The sequence below is a fragment of the Folsomia candida genome, unplaced genomic scaffold (genome assembly GCF_002217175.1).
Source record: "Folsomia candida strain VU population unplaced genomic scaffold, ASM221717v1 Fcan01_Sc005, whole genome shotgun sequence".
Lineage (NCBI taxonomy): Eukaryota > Metazoa > Arthropoda > Collembola > Entomobryomorpha > Isotomidae > Folsomia > Folsomia candida.
In genome coordinates, this window is record NW_019091197.1 from 3,500,149 (window position 1) to 3,512,241 (window position 12,093).

The 12,093-nt window shown below is 36.0% G+C and overlaps 3 protein-coding genes across 6 annotated transcripts; all 3 read right to left on the reverse strand.

Moving 5' to 3' along the window:
• Positions 1–198: 198 nt before the first annotated feature.
• On the reverse strand, positions 199–1,009 carry LOC110849952. The gene is made up of 3 exons (XM_022097435.2): positions 849–1,009; positions 649–771; positions 199–578 (listed from the first exon to the last, which is right to left on the reverse strand). The coding sequence occupies exons 1-3, from the start codon at positions 919–921 to the stop codon at positions 244–246; spliced, it is 531 nt and encodes a 176-aa protein (XP_021953127.1). The 5' UTR covers positions 922–1,009; the 3' UTR covers positions 199–243.
• Positions 1,010–2,590: 1,581 nt separating this feature from the next.
• LOC110849896 lies at positions 2,591–4,075 on the reverse strand. Of its 2 annotated transcripts, none has more exons than XM_035852123.1 (4): positions 3,902–4,075; positions 3,654–3,784; positions 3,428–3,582; positions 2,591–3,356 (listed from the first exon to the last, which is right to left on the reverse strand). In XM_035852123.1, exons 2-4 carry the CDS (start codon positions 3,683–3,685, stop codon positions 2,833–2,835), a joined length of 711 nt encoding a protein of 236 aa, XP_035708016.1. In that variant the 5' UTR covers positions 3,686–3,784; positions 3,902–4,075; the 3' UTR covers positions 2,591–2,832. The 2 variants fall into 2 exon arrangements, with proteins under 2 accessions (XP_035708016.1, XP_021953060.1); XM_022097368.2 differs by having other exon boundaries at positions 3,898–4,075.
• A 1,528-nt stretch (positions 4,076–5,603) lies between these two features.
• LOC110850117 lies at positions 5,604–9,563 on the reverse strand. 3 transcript variants are annotated; one of them, XM_022097599.2, is made up of 10 exons: positions 9,414–9,563; positions 9,201–9,284; positions 8,301–9,143; positions 7,767–8,205; positions 7,568–7,701; positions 7,388–7,475; positions 6,501–7,038; positions 6,267–6,432; positions 5,931–5,962; positions 5,604–5,849 (listed from the first exon to the last, which is right to left on the reverse strand). In XM_022097599.2, exons 2-6 carry the CDS (start codon positions 9,249–9,251, stop codon positions 7,392–7,394), a joined length of 1,551 nt encoding a protein of 516 aa, XP_021953291.1. In that variant the 5' UTR covers positions 9,252–9,284; positions 9,414–9,563; the 3' UTR covers positions 5,604–5,849; positions 5,931–5,962; positions 6,267–6,432; positions 6,501–7,038; positions 7,388–7,391. The 3 variants fall into 3 exon arrangements, with proteins under 3 accessions (XP_021953291.1, XP_021953290.1, XP_035707907.1); XM_022097598.2 differs by having other exon boundaries at positions 6,501–7,475; XM_035852014.1 differs by lacking the exon at positions 9,414–9,563 and having other exon boundaries at positions 6,501–7,475; positions 9,201–9,399.
• Between the last annotated feature and the right edge of the window lie 2,530 nt (positions 9,564–12,093).

The following is a 12,093-nucleotide window of genomic DNA, read 5'->3' on the forward strand; positions in this document are numbered from 1 at the left end:
CCAAAATTGCGTATGCAATTTTGGACACGAGAGTTGCATGCAATTAATGAAATTTTTTTGAAATGTCCCTACTTAATGATTTATTTATCTCACAAAAAAAGTTACCCATGCTCGATATGCATATGGTGCATTTTTCTGGATAGGTAACATGTACAAAAGTAAGTATACATTTTAGCATGCAAAATAATTACGATCATATATTTAAATAGTCAATTTTTATTCATTTAAAAAACTTATTATTATTTAATACAATTTCCTCAATAAGGTCAAAAACGTTCCCAAAACAGCCACGGTCACCCCAGAGTGCAGCCCGTTTGCTCCGTTACATTTGTCTTTCGAGCACAAACAAGTGTTCAAGGCGTTGGTGCCATTGCCTCGAAAATCAATGTAGCTTCCATTCTGGAACGTGATTCTCCAGTCGTAGTACTTATTGCATTTTCCATCGTGACTACTTTCCGCGTATGGAACGCACGCCCTTAAAACGACCTTCTTACTGTTGTAACTTCCCGTCCCTTTCCCGCAAAGGTTTTTCGGAGACCGAACCGAATTCTGGGTGTAGCCGGGAATCAGGGTAGCAGCTAAAGTGTAAAATATGAGTTTTAATTAGGATTACAATTTAATGACATTCGTTTTGCGATTCAATCTTACTCATAGGTCCCTCTGCGCTCCTTGAGCCACAATATATCGGCGTTAAGTCCTTCGGTTTGTTTTCACATTGTGACGTCGAGGCATTATTTCCTTGTAGGTAGACGCAATTGTAACAGTTGAAGGCTAAAAATTAAAAATTGTAAAAATTTGAGGAAATTTGTATTTTAAGAAACTTATTTGGTGGCAAATCAGGTATGTACCTTCGGTCGATGGGATGACGGTAAAGGCGAAAATAACTGCGACTGCAATGGTGAATACGTGCGTGAACTTCATTTTGGAAAAATTTGTTTGCAAAAATTTGGAAAAGTTTCTTATTCCAGGGATGGGCAACGAGTGGAAAGTGAAACCAAGGTTGGAAACATTTTATGCAAAGGAAGACGTTAGTGAGGTACATGGCTTATCTGTTATCTGTTATGTGCTTATCAGGTTTACTTTGCTCATTGTCACATACATATTGCTCATATCCTGCATAATTAATGTGGCGACGTTTATCTGGAATTGTTCCACGACGAAACGATTACTCTTTTTTGAAGTGTTTATTAGTTATCCTAACATCCATAGAAAGGGTTTGAGCTGTGATGATTACACTTTGTGATTTAGGTAGGTGTGATTTCTGTAATTTTCACACCCTGTGGTTTCTTCGCCTGATTTCTGTGATTTAGGATATTATAATTATCCACTGGTGGAAAGAGAAATAGGTTCTTTAAAATGCATACTAACTATGTAAATAGATGGATATTGAGATTCGGCATGAAATTTTGAGCAGTTTGCTACATATGCATGTGACTTGAGCCGATTAGAAAAAAGTTGCATTTTTCATTTGATTTGTAGGTACATACATACATATGTAACATATGATATGTTAACCATGAAAGTTGATCAAAACACACTGCTAAGCATTTATGTTAAATCCGAATGCTAAGGTGGTTTAACTAAATTAAAGAAAGTTGTTCCATTTTACCTCATAATCACAGAAATATCAAATCACATAAAATCTCATTTTGATGAGGATTTTTTCTAACCCTGTTCGTAAATACATAGGTACGCCTGATTTACATATGGAACTTAAATTGAATGGCAAATAACCACGCAATGCGCATTCAACATACATAAATATTACCAAAACTTCAATTGTTTTAACAAAGTACATGTGTATGTACGGCACTGTAAATTTTTGTCGATGTGTCACATATTTAAGTACATAATTAATTATAAATGGAAGGTGATAAGTCGTACGTATTTTCATAAGTGCAAATGACTGATTCATTCATCATCAAGCAGAATGTACTTTAGTTGGTCGGATTGCTTCAATGAGGTCGTAAGAGAAATATGTACGAGTGAGTCATACATAAATATGATCATACGATACGATGTCCAGAAAACAAAATGATAATATTAACACTAATAATATCGCACAATATTAATGATATGTCCAAGCACTACACAAAACAGAAAAATTTAAGGATTAGTGAGACGTGGGTGATGCTACATAAATAAATTTGCAGTGCAAAAATTTTGCATATGTACATATGCATTTGTATGTGTAAGACATCTCGGTTTGCGTAAGGGCTGGTGTAAATAAATATGTAACTTTTGTTTCCAAAGTCCACTAATATGCAATGCCTAAATAATATTGTGAGGATTCATATTCATGAGCATAATTTTAAAGATACCGTTGAATTAACACATACACATGTATAACTCCATTATTTATCACAAAACAAAAAAGTTTAGATTTTGCCTTTATAAGTTGGTAGACGCTACGATATATGTATGTACATATGTATGTACAATAATCTCATGAATAAAGGTATGTGCTTGAAAAGATAATTATTAATGTGTCTATGGGCGAAGGACGTAATTTGCTAGCTGAGTTGACGTAAAAATATTAGTTACCGCAAACTCGAATGTAAAATGTTGCTTTAATTTAGAATACAAGTTAGTTTAGATACTCAGGGTCAAATTTATTTCTCACCAAGACAAACTTATCCAAGTGAACAAGGAACAAATTAAAATAATAATTGTTAATGTCATATATCTTAACAGTTAGTTACGCTAACTTTTAAGTATAAATTAGTTAAATAATAATAACAGTTAATTGTTAACTATCAATTTTTATGTAACGATTAGATTTGTAAGTTAATAAAGTATTCAAGTATCCAATATAAACTGTCATCAAATTAACTAGGCATTATTTCCCTGTAGTGCCCTCAACATTTTATTTCGCCGTTTGTTACGTTTGCGCTTTTGATTCTTACTCATTTTGTCTTCTTGATGACCTTGCATGTCAACCGACCCCGCGTTACTAATTGGACGAGCTGAATTCCGATCAATTCTTGCACTGATTGATCTCCTTTGTCCAGAAGAAGGATTACCTCCAGTACCGAGTGACCTTGCTTGTCCCGATGTCATGGTAGAACTTGCCCCCAACCGTGACCCAGTGTGCAGTGGATTAGAAAAAAATGTAGGGTAGTCAGAAAACTGACCCAGCTGTGGCGAGGGAGAGGCTGATTGCCATCCGAAATTTTCAATTGCCTCTATCGGGTCATCAAGATATGGCACCTGAACTGATCTAGCTGAACTGTAATACCGCTGTCCGTTTAAATAGTCTGGTTCGTCCTGATCGACATTTAACCTGAGTACCCGTCCATCTTGACGTTGACGTTGACGTTGACCTTGTTGTTGTCGAATCTCCCAGGGTGGAGTGCCTACAGTAAATAATTTTACGCCTGAGATATAATGTTTAATTATGCCATAAATCAATAATTACTGAGCATACCATGGCGTATACGCCACGGTTCGAGTGGAATGATGCTTCGATCAATTATTTGGACCTGGACAGCATTCAGATTGAACGGCATTCCAGCCTCCACACGTTCCACTTCGACGACGACGTCGTCACCAATATTGACTGGAGAAGGGCCGACGACAGCACTAAAAATAGTAGTATGAACATGTAGTGAATTGGACAGAAATTAATTTTTAAGTAGAACAACGTCACTGACCTCGTGTGGAAGAATATTTCGCCACCAACCATCCCAAATTGATTTTTATGCAGGTGGGTCACGACTCCGGACACGATTTCATTTTGTCCGTTTCTTTTTCGCTGGGGAGGAAATAGACTTTTTCCTCGAACCTGGTTTTATAATTCAAATCATTTATTTGTAATTAATTATGTAAATGGATAATTTTGTAATTAAGATTAATTGAGTCAAATTGACGGGATTTGTGTTGTTTGAATTTGCAAACCTGCCTAAACATGGGGTACATGTCAGGATAGGAAAACGTGTCCATTTTCGTAGTATAATTTACAATAAGATGAGATTAATGAGAAATTAATTCTGGAATTAATGAATAGTTTTTTTATTCGGACACCTGACCGGACGTGAAGTGAATATGAAGTCGGGTTGCAGATTTTTCCCATTTTCCGCGTCTCATTTTGGTACAGTGTCACTTTGTTCTTGTTTGCATTGCATATCACATGTAAAGACAAAAGGCGTTAGGACATGGTTTTGACGAATTCACGGGTGAATATCTCTGGCGGGGAGTTGAATTTTGCACTGATTTTTGGTAAGTTGCAAGATAATACTCTCAAAAAGATATATTTAAAATTTTAGGCCGATAGCTTTATAAATGCCCCCTCCAGGGCCCCCAGAGTTGGAAGGAGCCAAAAAAAACACTTTCCAAACTGAATTACTCATATAGCATGATAACCTAAGAGGTCAGAGGTGAATGATTGTTAATATTACAACCCTAGATAATCATTGCATGTAATAATAAAACAATCTACACGAATTACTTAACGTTGGGCCTCCATCGTCGCTGATACTATTTCATGAAAATTGATAAATCGGACCGTGCACAGGAAAATTGACCTGCTGACCTTCAAAGCGGACCCACTCGGGCAAATGAAGTTTGAGGGCAAAGCTCTAAGTGTCCCAAGTAATATTAAATTAAACAGTGAAGATTTTGTGCAAACAGTTTTGGAGAACGACCCTAGCTAATCAGCTGTCGCGGAATCCTAAAAAACTCGTGAACTTATTTGGAAAATTAATGATAAAATTTTTTCGAAAATAAATTTTACTAATCTTTTTGTGTCCCCTACTGCAGAACTATTTTATCTACAAGGTACAAGTGACAAAATAATAAAATTATTGCGTTTTGGTTAGTTAAATTATTTCTGAAGTTCGACATCGAAAACGACGGGAACTTTTCCAAAAAGTTTATAAGGTCTGATGAAAACTCAGTCCGTGGGGTATAACCACTTATCAAAATTTTGTCAAAAGTACTTACAATGCAATATACTATATGTACCTTGGATAAAAACCACGTTAGGGATTTTTAGCATCAAAGTCGTAAAATGTGGGGGCCTTAAAAGTGGAAGAGTTGCGTTAAAGAGCGCATTCCATTAGGACAAGTATGAAATTAGACTGCAAAACGGACTTAAAAGATAAGCATAAGGCAAACGTGGTTTTATATAGTGAAAAGCATGCTAAGTCCCTTGATAATAGTCGCAAAGAAGATTTTTGCATCAGGACCTCAGAAAAAAATATTTTGTTCGACGCCATTTTGTAAGAACACTGGTTTGGAAAACTAAAAAAGGACACCTCTCCAAATTTGACCTTGCCTCATTTCGCAGAGTACACAAAATCGGAAGCCAGATAGGCTTACCTATAGTTTGAGACATGGGCTTTCACATAAAAAAAGTTAGAAATCTCTACGACTAAAAACCATCCCGCAATTAAGGTATGAATTCGTCAAAACCATGTCCTAACGCCTTTTGTATTTATATTTTTGCAAAATGTTTCTTCCAAAATGTTTTATTAAATGATTAAGCATCCTGCATTAATTAACTATTTGATGGCTTATATTATTAGAAATAACTATTAGAAATAATGTAATATATCTAATAATGCAAATGTTTAATCTAATAATGTAATATCTATCTGATAATATCGGTGTTGAGAAGTGTGTCTCCATTTTTAATGCAATTTGCACACAGTATATTAATTGTACATGAAAGCTAAAATATTATTTTATAAATTTAAAGTAAACTATGAATATAACAAAATTTCCACGGTTTCAAATTAATATCTTGGTTGGACATTGAATTGGTTGACGTCGTAGACTTGCGCCATGCATCTGGAGAGGTCATGTTTAGGACAGACTTTGACCCGGTTGGGTCCCTTCCGCTCTATACGCTGCATGTCAGAAAATATTGTTAATAGGCACATCTTTGCAGGATATTTTTATTTAAATATATTTAAAGTTGTGTTTAATACCACAGGTCGTTTAAAAAATCTCGGGTCACCACCTAAATTTAATAATTACATATTCCAATTTGTGATTTTAGAAAATTCAAATTTAAAACAACGAGGTAAATCACGCAGGCCTCAGTAAAATCATAAAATCCGGAAATTCCATAAACTTACAATCTTTTACAAAATTTTATAAATATTTCTAAAGAAAACGAGCTCACCAATTTTTGTAAACTTTCTCATATCAAGAGCCTCTTTTAATTTTGTAAAAGTTTGTAAAATTGCTTATTTTGTAAAACTTACGGATTTTACAAGTTACAAATGACTGCGCAAATTTCCTCATTAAATTCAATGACTCACCACCATAACCAGGGTTATCACTGATCTCGTGGGCAGCGTGGACAACTATCTCACTGGTTAGGTCGGAAGGATGATAAACGAGGGGATGATGACCATCCAGGCCGAGGGGATTTGTTGGTCTCGCGATGACAAAAGTTACTGACCCCGATGCAATGATAATATAAACCTGAATAGAAAAATCATGCACAGCTTTTCAATTAGAATTGATGTAATTATAATTAATAAACAACATACCACAATTTGACAAGATTTCACGCCCATTGGAAACTAATTATATATTTTTATTAATATTTATGAAAACACACATGACAAATAATTTCAGTTGTGGGAAATAATACCTCGTCACACGAAGCAAGAGGTGCAAATACAGGCGTCTATTTATACATACATGCGTTCATATACGTAGAGTGTGAGGTAGGATTTTTTTGTGGTCAGTAATTTAAATCAGGTTGACGTATTCAAAGAGAAAGGCAGGTGGTAAACTAATTACATATTTTATTGACACTGATCCTTTACAATTCATTTGCATGCAGTTGTATCCATATACTGGTTTGTTGCCCACGCCCAAAATCAGCAATCAGTTAAGCTAATTAATCACTGTTCAATACACATACATAATTATTATGCGAATTCGTTTACATATTATTCAAATTAAACTGTTGATAAGGCAGGGAAATAATTTCACAACTAAAAATAACAAGTACATGCATGCATGTATGCATACACAAGTCTTCAATTATGTATAAATTGAGCAAGTAGGAAGAGAAGAAGTCTGGAATACAAGAAGTAAATTTATTAGAATGGGGACAATGTCAACGCGAGATTTGTATGTAATTTGCGTTGTCAGGCGTTGGATAAACTAAGTTTTACAGTGTTTTGTTAATCAACTGTAAGATTAATAGTTGATTAATTGCTGTTAACACATTATGTACAAATATATAATGTATTAATTACTCGATACGAGATAAACATGAAAGTAATCATTCTTGAAAAAGTAAAACATTGGAATACGAGCAAATTAAATATCTGCAGTTAAGTTAATTAAACAGCATATGTATGTATCAGACCCTTTAACTTTGTGAAAATCTGCAATAATACGCAAATAATGAATGCTTAAATACGGAATTATTCCTCCCAACGCGACAAAGTAATCGGGAGAGCGTGTTCCTCAATAAATTCTTCAAACTCGATCCTCTTCTCCTCCTCCATCTAAATTTAATTAAACGATAGATAAAAAATGTAAATATTTACCAATTATTGATGAAGCATAAAATTAATAACTTTGCTACATTGGAACTCACCCGAAAACGTGACATTTCAATCCATCTCAGTGACCTGCACGACAGCAGAATCTCTTCCATCTCATAGTTTAGGACAAACCTGGGACCAAATTTCCCATCCAATCCCACAAATTTAACTGCTATCGGTGTCAGAGCTATTAGAAAATCGAAGCCAATTAATAAATTATCCCGATTTTAAAATGAAGATATTCCAGTTTACCCTTCCAAGTCACCAAACCTAGCAATACGGCCCTGACGTAAGTCGAATCACAAACGTCCTCAATCTCTACCAATGCAGAGGTCAAATTCCATGTGGCGAAAGATCCTAAGGTATCCCTTAGTTCCAAGAAATCAGTCTCATCCTCGCAAATGACGAACTTTAATCGCAATTTTTTTACTGACGGAAACAGGCGAGCGATTTTGGTGGCAGTTTCAACCTCATTAAAGTAAACGGTTTCCATGTCAAGCGACGTAATCCCGGCGTGGGGTAGATGAAAATTTTTAAATATATCGGTCAGACTAAAATATCCGTTATTGTAACCAGAGAAGGTTACTTGAGTTAGATTTGGGAGATGAACAGAATGCAAAAAATTCCCCAAGGGTTGCATATCCATGATCTCGATTGCCATCAGATTTGGGATTGAGGGGAGCATTAAAATCTACATAAAATTAGCATAATAATTATAACCAAATTGAATAAATATGCACAATCACAATGCCACAGAGGGGAGAACATGTGTTCGAAATTGATTACCGGCGGCTGCGCAAGCTCCCAGTCAGTGTCGCAACTCAGAGTCAACCTGGTCAAATAATTTCGGCAAGTGTCCAACATCCTGGTCAACTTGGGAACGTCGACGTACACTTCTTCATCTACCCAGAAGTCGTCGAATCGGATGAATGTGTAAACAAGCGTCTCTAGTTTCGTACATGGGGTGAAGTCTGGGTAGAAGCTAGCATTAATGGCGACATGTAGAATATTAGGGGAGGAATTGAGTAGTCCTTGACATATGGAGGATATTCCCCTGTCCTGGATCATGTCATTTTGATCCTTGACTACTAACTTGATAGACTTCAGGTTTGGCAAGGTCAGAAATTGTGGGATTTTTGGGGTCACCACGACAAACTCAACATCGTCTTCTTCATCATCTTGGTTTGCGTTATAATTACCACTCAAATGTTCAGAAAGACTAAGATATCCAACTTTAATCATAATGACAGTAAGAGTGAGATGTAGAAGGTTCGGGAAGTAATGCATCCTCCACAATTGCTCCAACGCCGGTTCAAATTTTGAGCTCATCGTAACATCGAGTTCCACAACGTGATGGGAAACATGTAGCAAATTGGCGATCAAGTTTTTTGGTAGGGAAACCCAATCACAGTGTGATGGAAGCATAATCAGTCCGACACTTCTTGCCAGTTCCGGGCGAAGGGAATCCAGTTCCTTGGACTTGGAGATTACTTTTCGGCAACAATTCTCAAAGGTAACGGAGACCTGTTTCCCGAGGAATGAGGCGCCCAAGTCGGCCCACAGGGTGCACACGGATCGGGCGGATTTTAGAGTGGGGGCGTCCATATAAGACAAGATGAGGTTCAGTACCTGTGGTGAAAAGTGTGATTAATATTTATTTTAATATTTTAAGACAGTAATTTGTACCAAAGGATTCATCAGCGCCTTGGTTGACGCGTGGATGTCCAAGTTGTCCATCTCAGTCGACGCCCAGAATTTATTGTCCACCTCCTTATTAGTAATAATCACGGATTTAGGTATATCGATGATTGAATTAATTAATTACTTTGAATTATTAATTAATCATTTCTTCACTCTTGCTACTCTTGCAAAACGATGTGCAGATGATCCTTGTCTTACCTATTTTGTCGTTACTTTGAAAGGTATACAAAAATAAGTGCCCTTTTAATTAATTGCTCATCAAAATTACAAGTTATGAAGTCAGCTGTAAGTGTAAATATTGTCCTACTCACACCTGCAAAATTTGTGCGTATTAAACGTTTAACCCGGTTCATCACCTGGGGAATGGTGAGACTACAAATGCAATGGGTTTCAAATATGGGACGCCTTAACATGGTGTCACATTTTTCCTGCATTGAACAACTTTTGTTTCCAACTGGTTTAGAAAGATGACAACTTTTACACAAACAGCTACGATAATTGATAATATGAACATATTTCTTCGTATAAACGTTTTATTTTTAAATTAACGCTGTAACACAGATGAAACAAAGAGTGAGCATAATAATACATGAAATATTTTACATATTTCAATTTTGAGATATTTTCCATTTTTAATCATGAACTAATTTTCCCAATGTCAAGTATGTACGAAACATAGTCTGGCGGAGTACATAACTTAACGTTATCCATGCAATTAGATCGACACTAATTCATATATTATGTAGCCTAGTTTTTTATTCGGGTTAGAAGTTTATAATGTTTATAATGCAATTTAATTACAACAATTTAACTACAAAATCAGTTTTACTTACATACATAGATATGTATACATTTGCTATTAAATGCTTAATCTGCCTTTGGTATCGTTAGTGGCAATTTGGAAAAAGTTGCATCATTTTTAAATTAAATGCTATATTCGTTCCCATATTCGCACAGCCGCATTTCTAGGGCGAGTTTCAGTTCCTGAATTTTGAAATCTTAGCCCATCATACGCACTTGACGTAGTGGGATTTTCGCCACTCATTACGTAACCAGACCATCCCGAAGTTGGAACATTGATGGAGGTCGGATAACTCGTTGTTGTCGCGTAACTCACGCTACTCATCCTCAGCCGGTTACTACTTTCAGTCTGAACAGTGCCAAAGGGAGCAGCCGTGCCGCCCTCTGTGCGGAAGAATAAACCGCTATAAGTACTAGTATATACATTACGCCAAATCAAGTTTGGCCATAACGTTTGGGGTGATGGATGGAATGGGAGCTGAACGTAGATAAATCCGATCGGAACTGCATATTTAAAAATATAATTACAATCTGCGTTTCTAAATATATTGATAATATTTTTTTAAGTCTGACCTGGATTGTCCCTCAATTGAAACAGAATTTCTTGCAGTTCTGGTACCGTCAACATTGGTTTCTTCTCACACACGACCAAATTTCGTTTCGAACAGGGAACGTCTTTCCATTTTCCATCCTCAGTAGCATCCACCTCGGCTTGACGCCCAGCCTTGGGAGACATTTCCATGCAGAGATTGACCGTTTGATTTGTAGGGAAACCGTCATCCCAGTTGGTAAACGACATCCAGTCCCCATCCCGCCAAACGAAATGGGTGTCGTTAAGTCTATCACCGTTTAACCAGATGCTGTTAAGTACCCCTAATTCTTGAAAGATCCACGCATTCAGAAAATCCTGCTCAGGTTGTGATTTTATGGAGAGAAGACGCTATGTTTAATGGTTCCGTCGGGATTGAGGCACAAGTCTCTTCGGCCACTTCCTTCGTTTCAAAGTTGTCATAAAATCTGAGACATTTTGAGTCTTCAAAGGAGATCCAGTCTCCTCCGCACGATATAGCAGCTAAATAAGTAGCAAAGGTGGTTCAATTAAAACAATTGTGACATGCCGATAATTTTTATATTTGGGACTGACTCGCTTGTTCGAAAACTTGACACAGTATCACGGCTGCAACGAAGTAAGCCGTCAGCGTCATTTTGTTGCAAGACAGGCTAAGTGCAAGGGACAGACTGAAGTTATCTGAATAGTTTTGTGTTAATGAATTTGATTAGGCGGGTGCTTTTCGTTTTATACGAAAGTCCGCAGTGGATTTTGTGAAATTTGATGAATGTCAGGGGCATTTCGTAACCATAAATTCCAAGCGTTTATGTAAGTGCTGTATTCAATTAATTGAATTATTGTGTATTGTTACGTGTTCGATTCAATCAAATCAATTTCGGGATCTCACAATGGAAGTTACTTGAAATTGATACCAGTTGGTATTTCCTGGACTGTTTAACATCTATTGAAATACATGTACCGAATTATTTAAACGATAAAAGAGTTACAGTGACTTTTGACATGTTCGACATAAATAGTTTAATTGGATCCATCATTGCATCATAAATATCGGTAGATACAACATGAAACATAACGCCATGTGGAAGTAAGCATAGGTTAACGTTGGTACAAGTGCAGCTTTAATTATTTTCTACAAGTTACAGCGCAAAATTAATTTAAATATTTATTACTATTAATCAAAATCAAATGAGTGCATTAAATTCGTATTTACGTAAAAAGAAGGTTTTAAGTCATATTTAGTAATTTAAAGAAAACTACCATTCTCACTTTTCCCAAATTGTCCTTATATGCATATGTATACGTAACCAATAAGTTATATATGCTAAATATTAGTTTTTTGCATGCACAAAACCATATCGAATGACAATGTCTTATTATATCTATCCTCGGTAATTAAATTATGCTGACCATGTACATGTGCATAGCATTGGTTATATGGAATATGTATTTACATGCCGACAAGCTACTTTTTCGTGTAATATGAAATTGATTGAAACTTGTTTGAAT

Coding starts and splice junctions, on each gene's coding strand:
- LOC110849952 (XM_022097435.2), bottom strand. CDS start 921: ATGAAGTTCACGCACGTATTCACCATTGCAGTCGCAGTTATTTTCGCC. Junction 772..848: donor CGTCATCCCATCGACCGAAG/GTACATACCTGA, acceptor TTTAATTTTTAG/CCTTCAACTGTTACAATTGC. Junction 579..648: donor GAGCGCAGAGGGACCTATGA/GTAAGATTGAAT, acceptor TTTACACTTTAG/CTGCTACCCTGATTCCCGGC.
- LOC110849896 (XM_022097368.2), bottom strand. CDS start 3,942: ATGGACACGTTTTCCTATCCTGACATGTACCCCATGTTTAGGCAG. Junction 3,583..3,653: donor GAAATATTCTTCCACACGAG/GTCAGTGACGTT, acceptor TACTATTTTTAG/TGCTGTCGTCGGCCCTTCTC. Junction 3,357..3,427: donor ACCGTGGCGTATACGCCATG/GTATGCTCAGTA, acceptor TATTTACTGTAG/GCACTCCACCCTGGGAGATT.
- LOC110850117 (XM_022097599.2), bottom strand. CDS start 9,251: ATGGACAACTTGGACATCCACGCGTCAACCAAGGCGCTGATGAATCCT. Junction 7,702..7,766: donor AGGTTTGGTGACTTGGAAGG/GTAAACTGGAAT, acceptor ATTTTCTAATAG/CTCTGACACCGATAGCAGTT. Junction 7,476..7,567: donor TTGAAATGTCACGTTTTCGG/GTGAGTTCCAAT, acceptor AATTAAATTTAG/ATGGAGGAGGAGAAGAGGAT.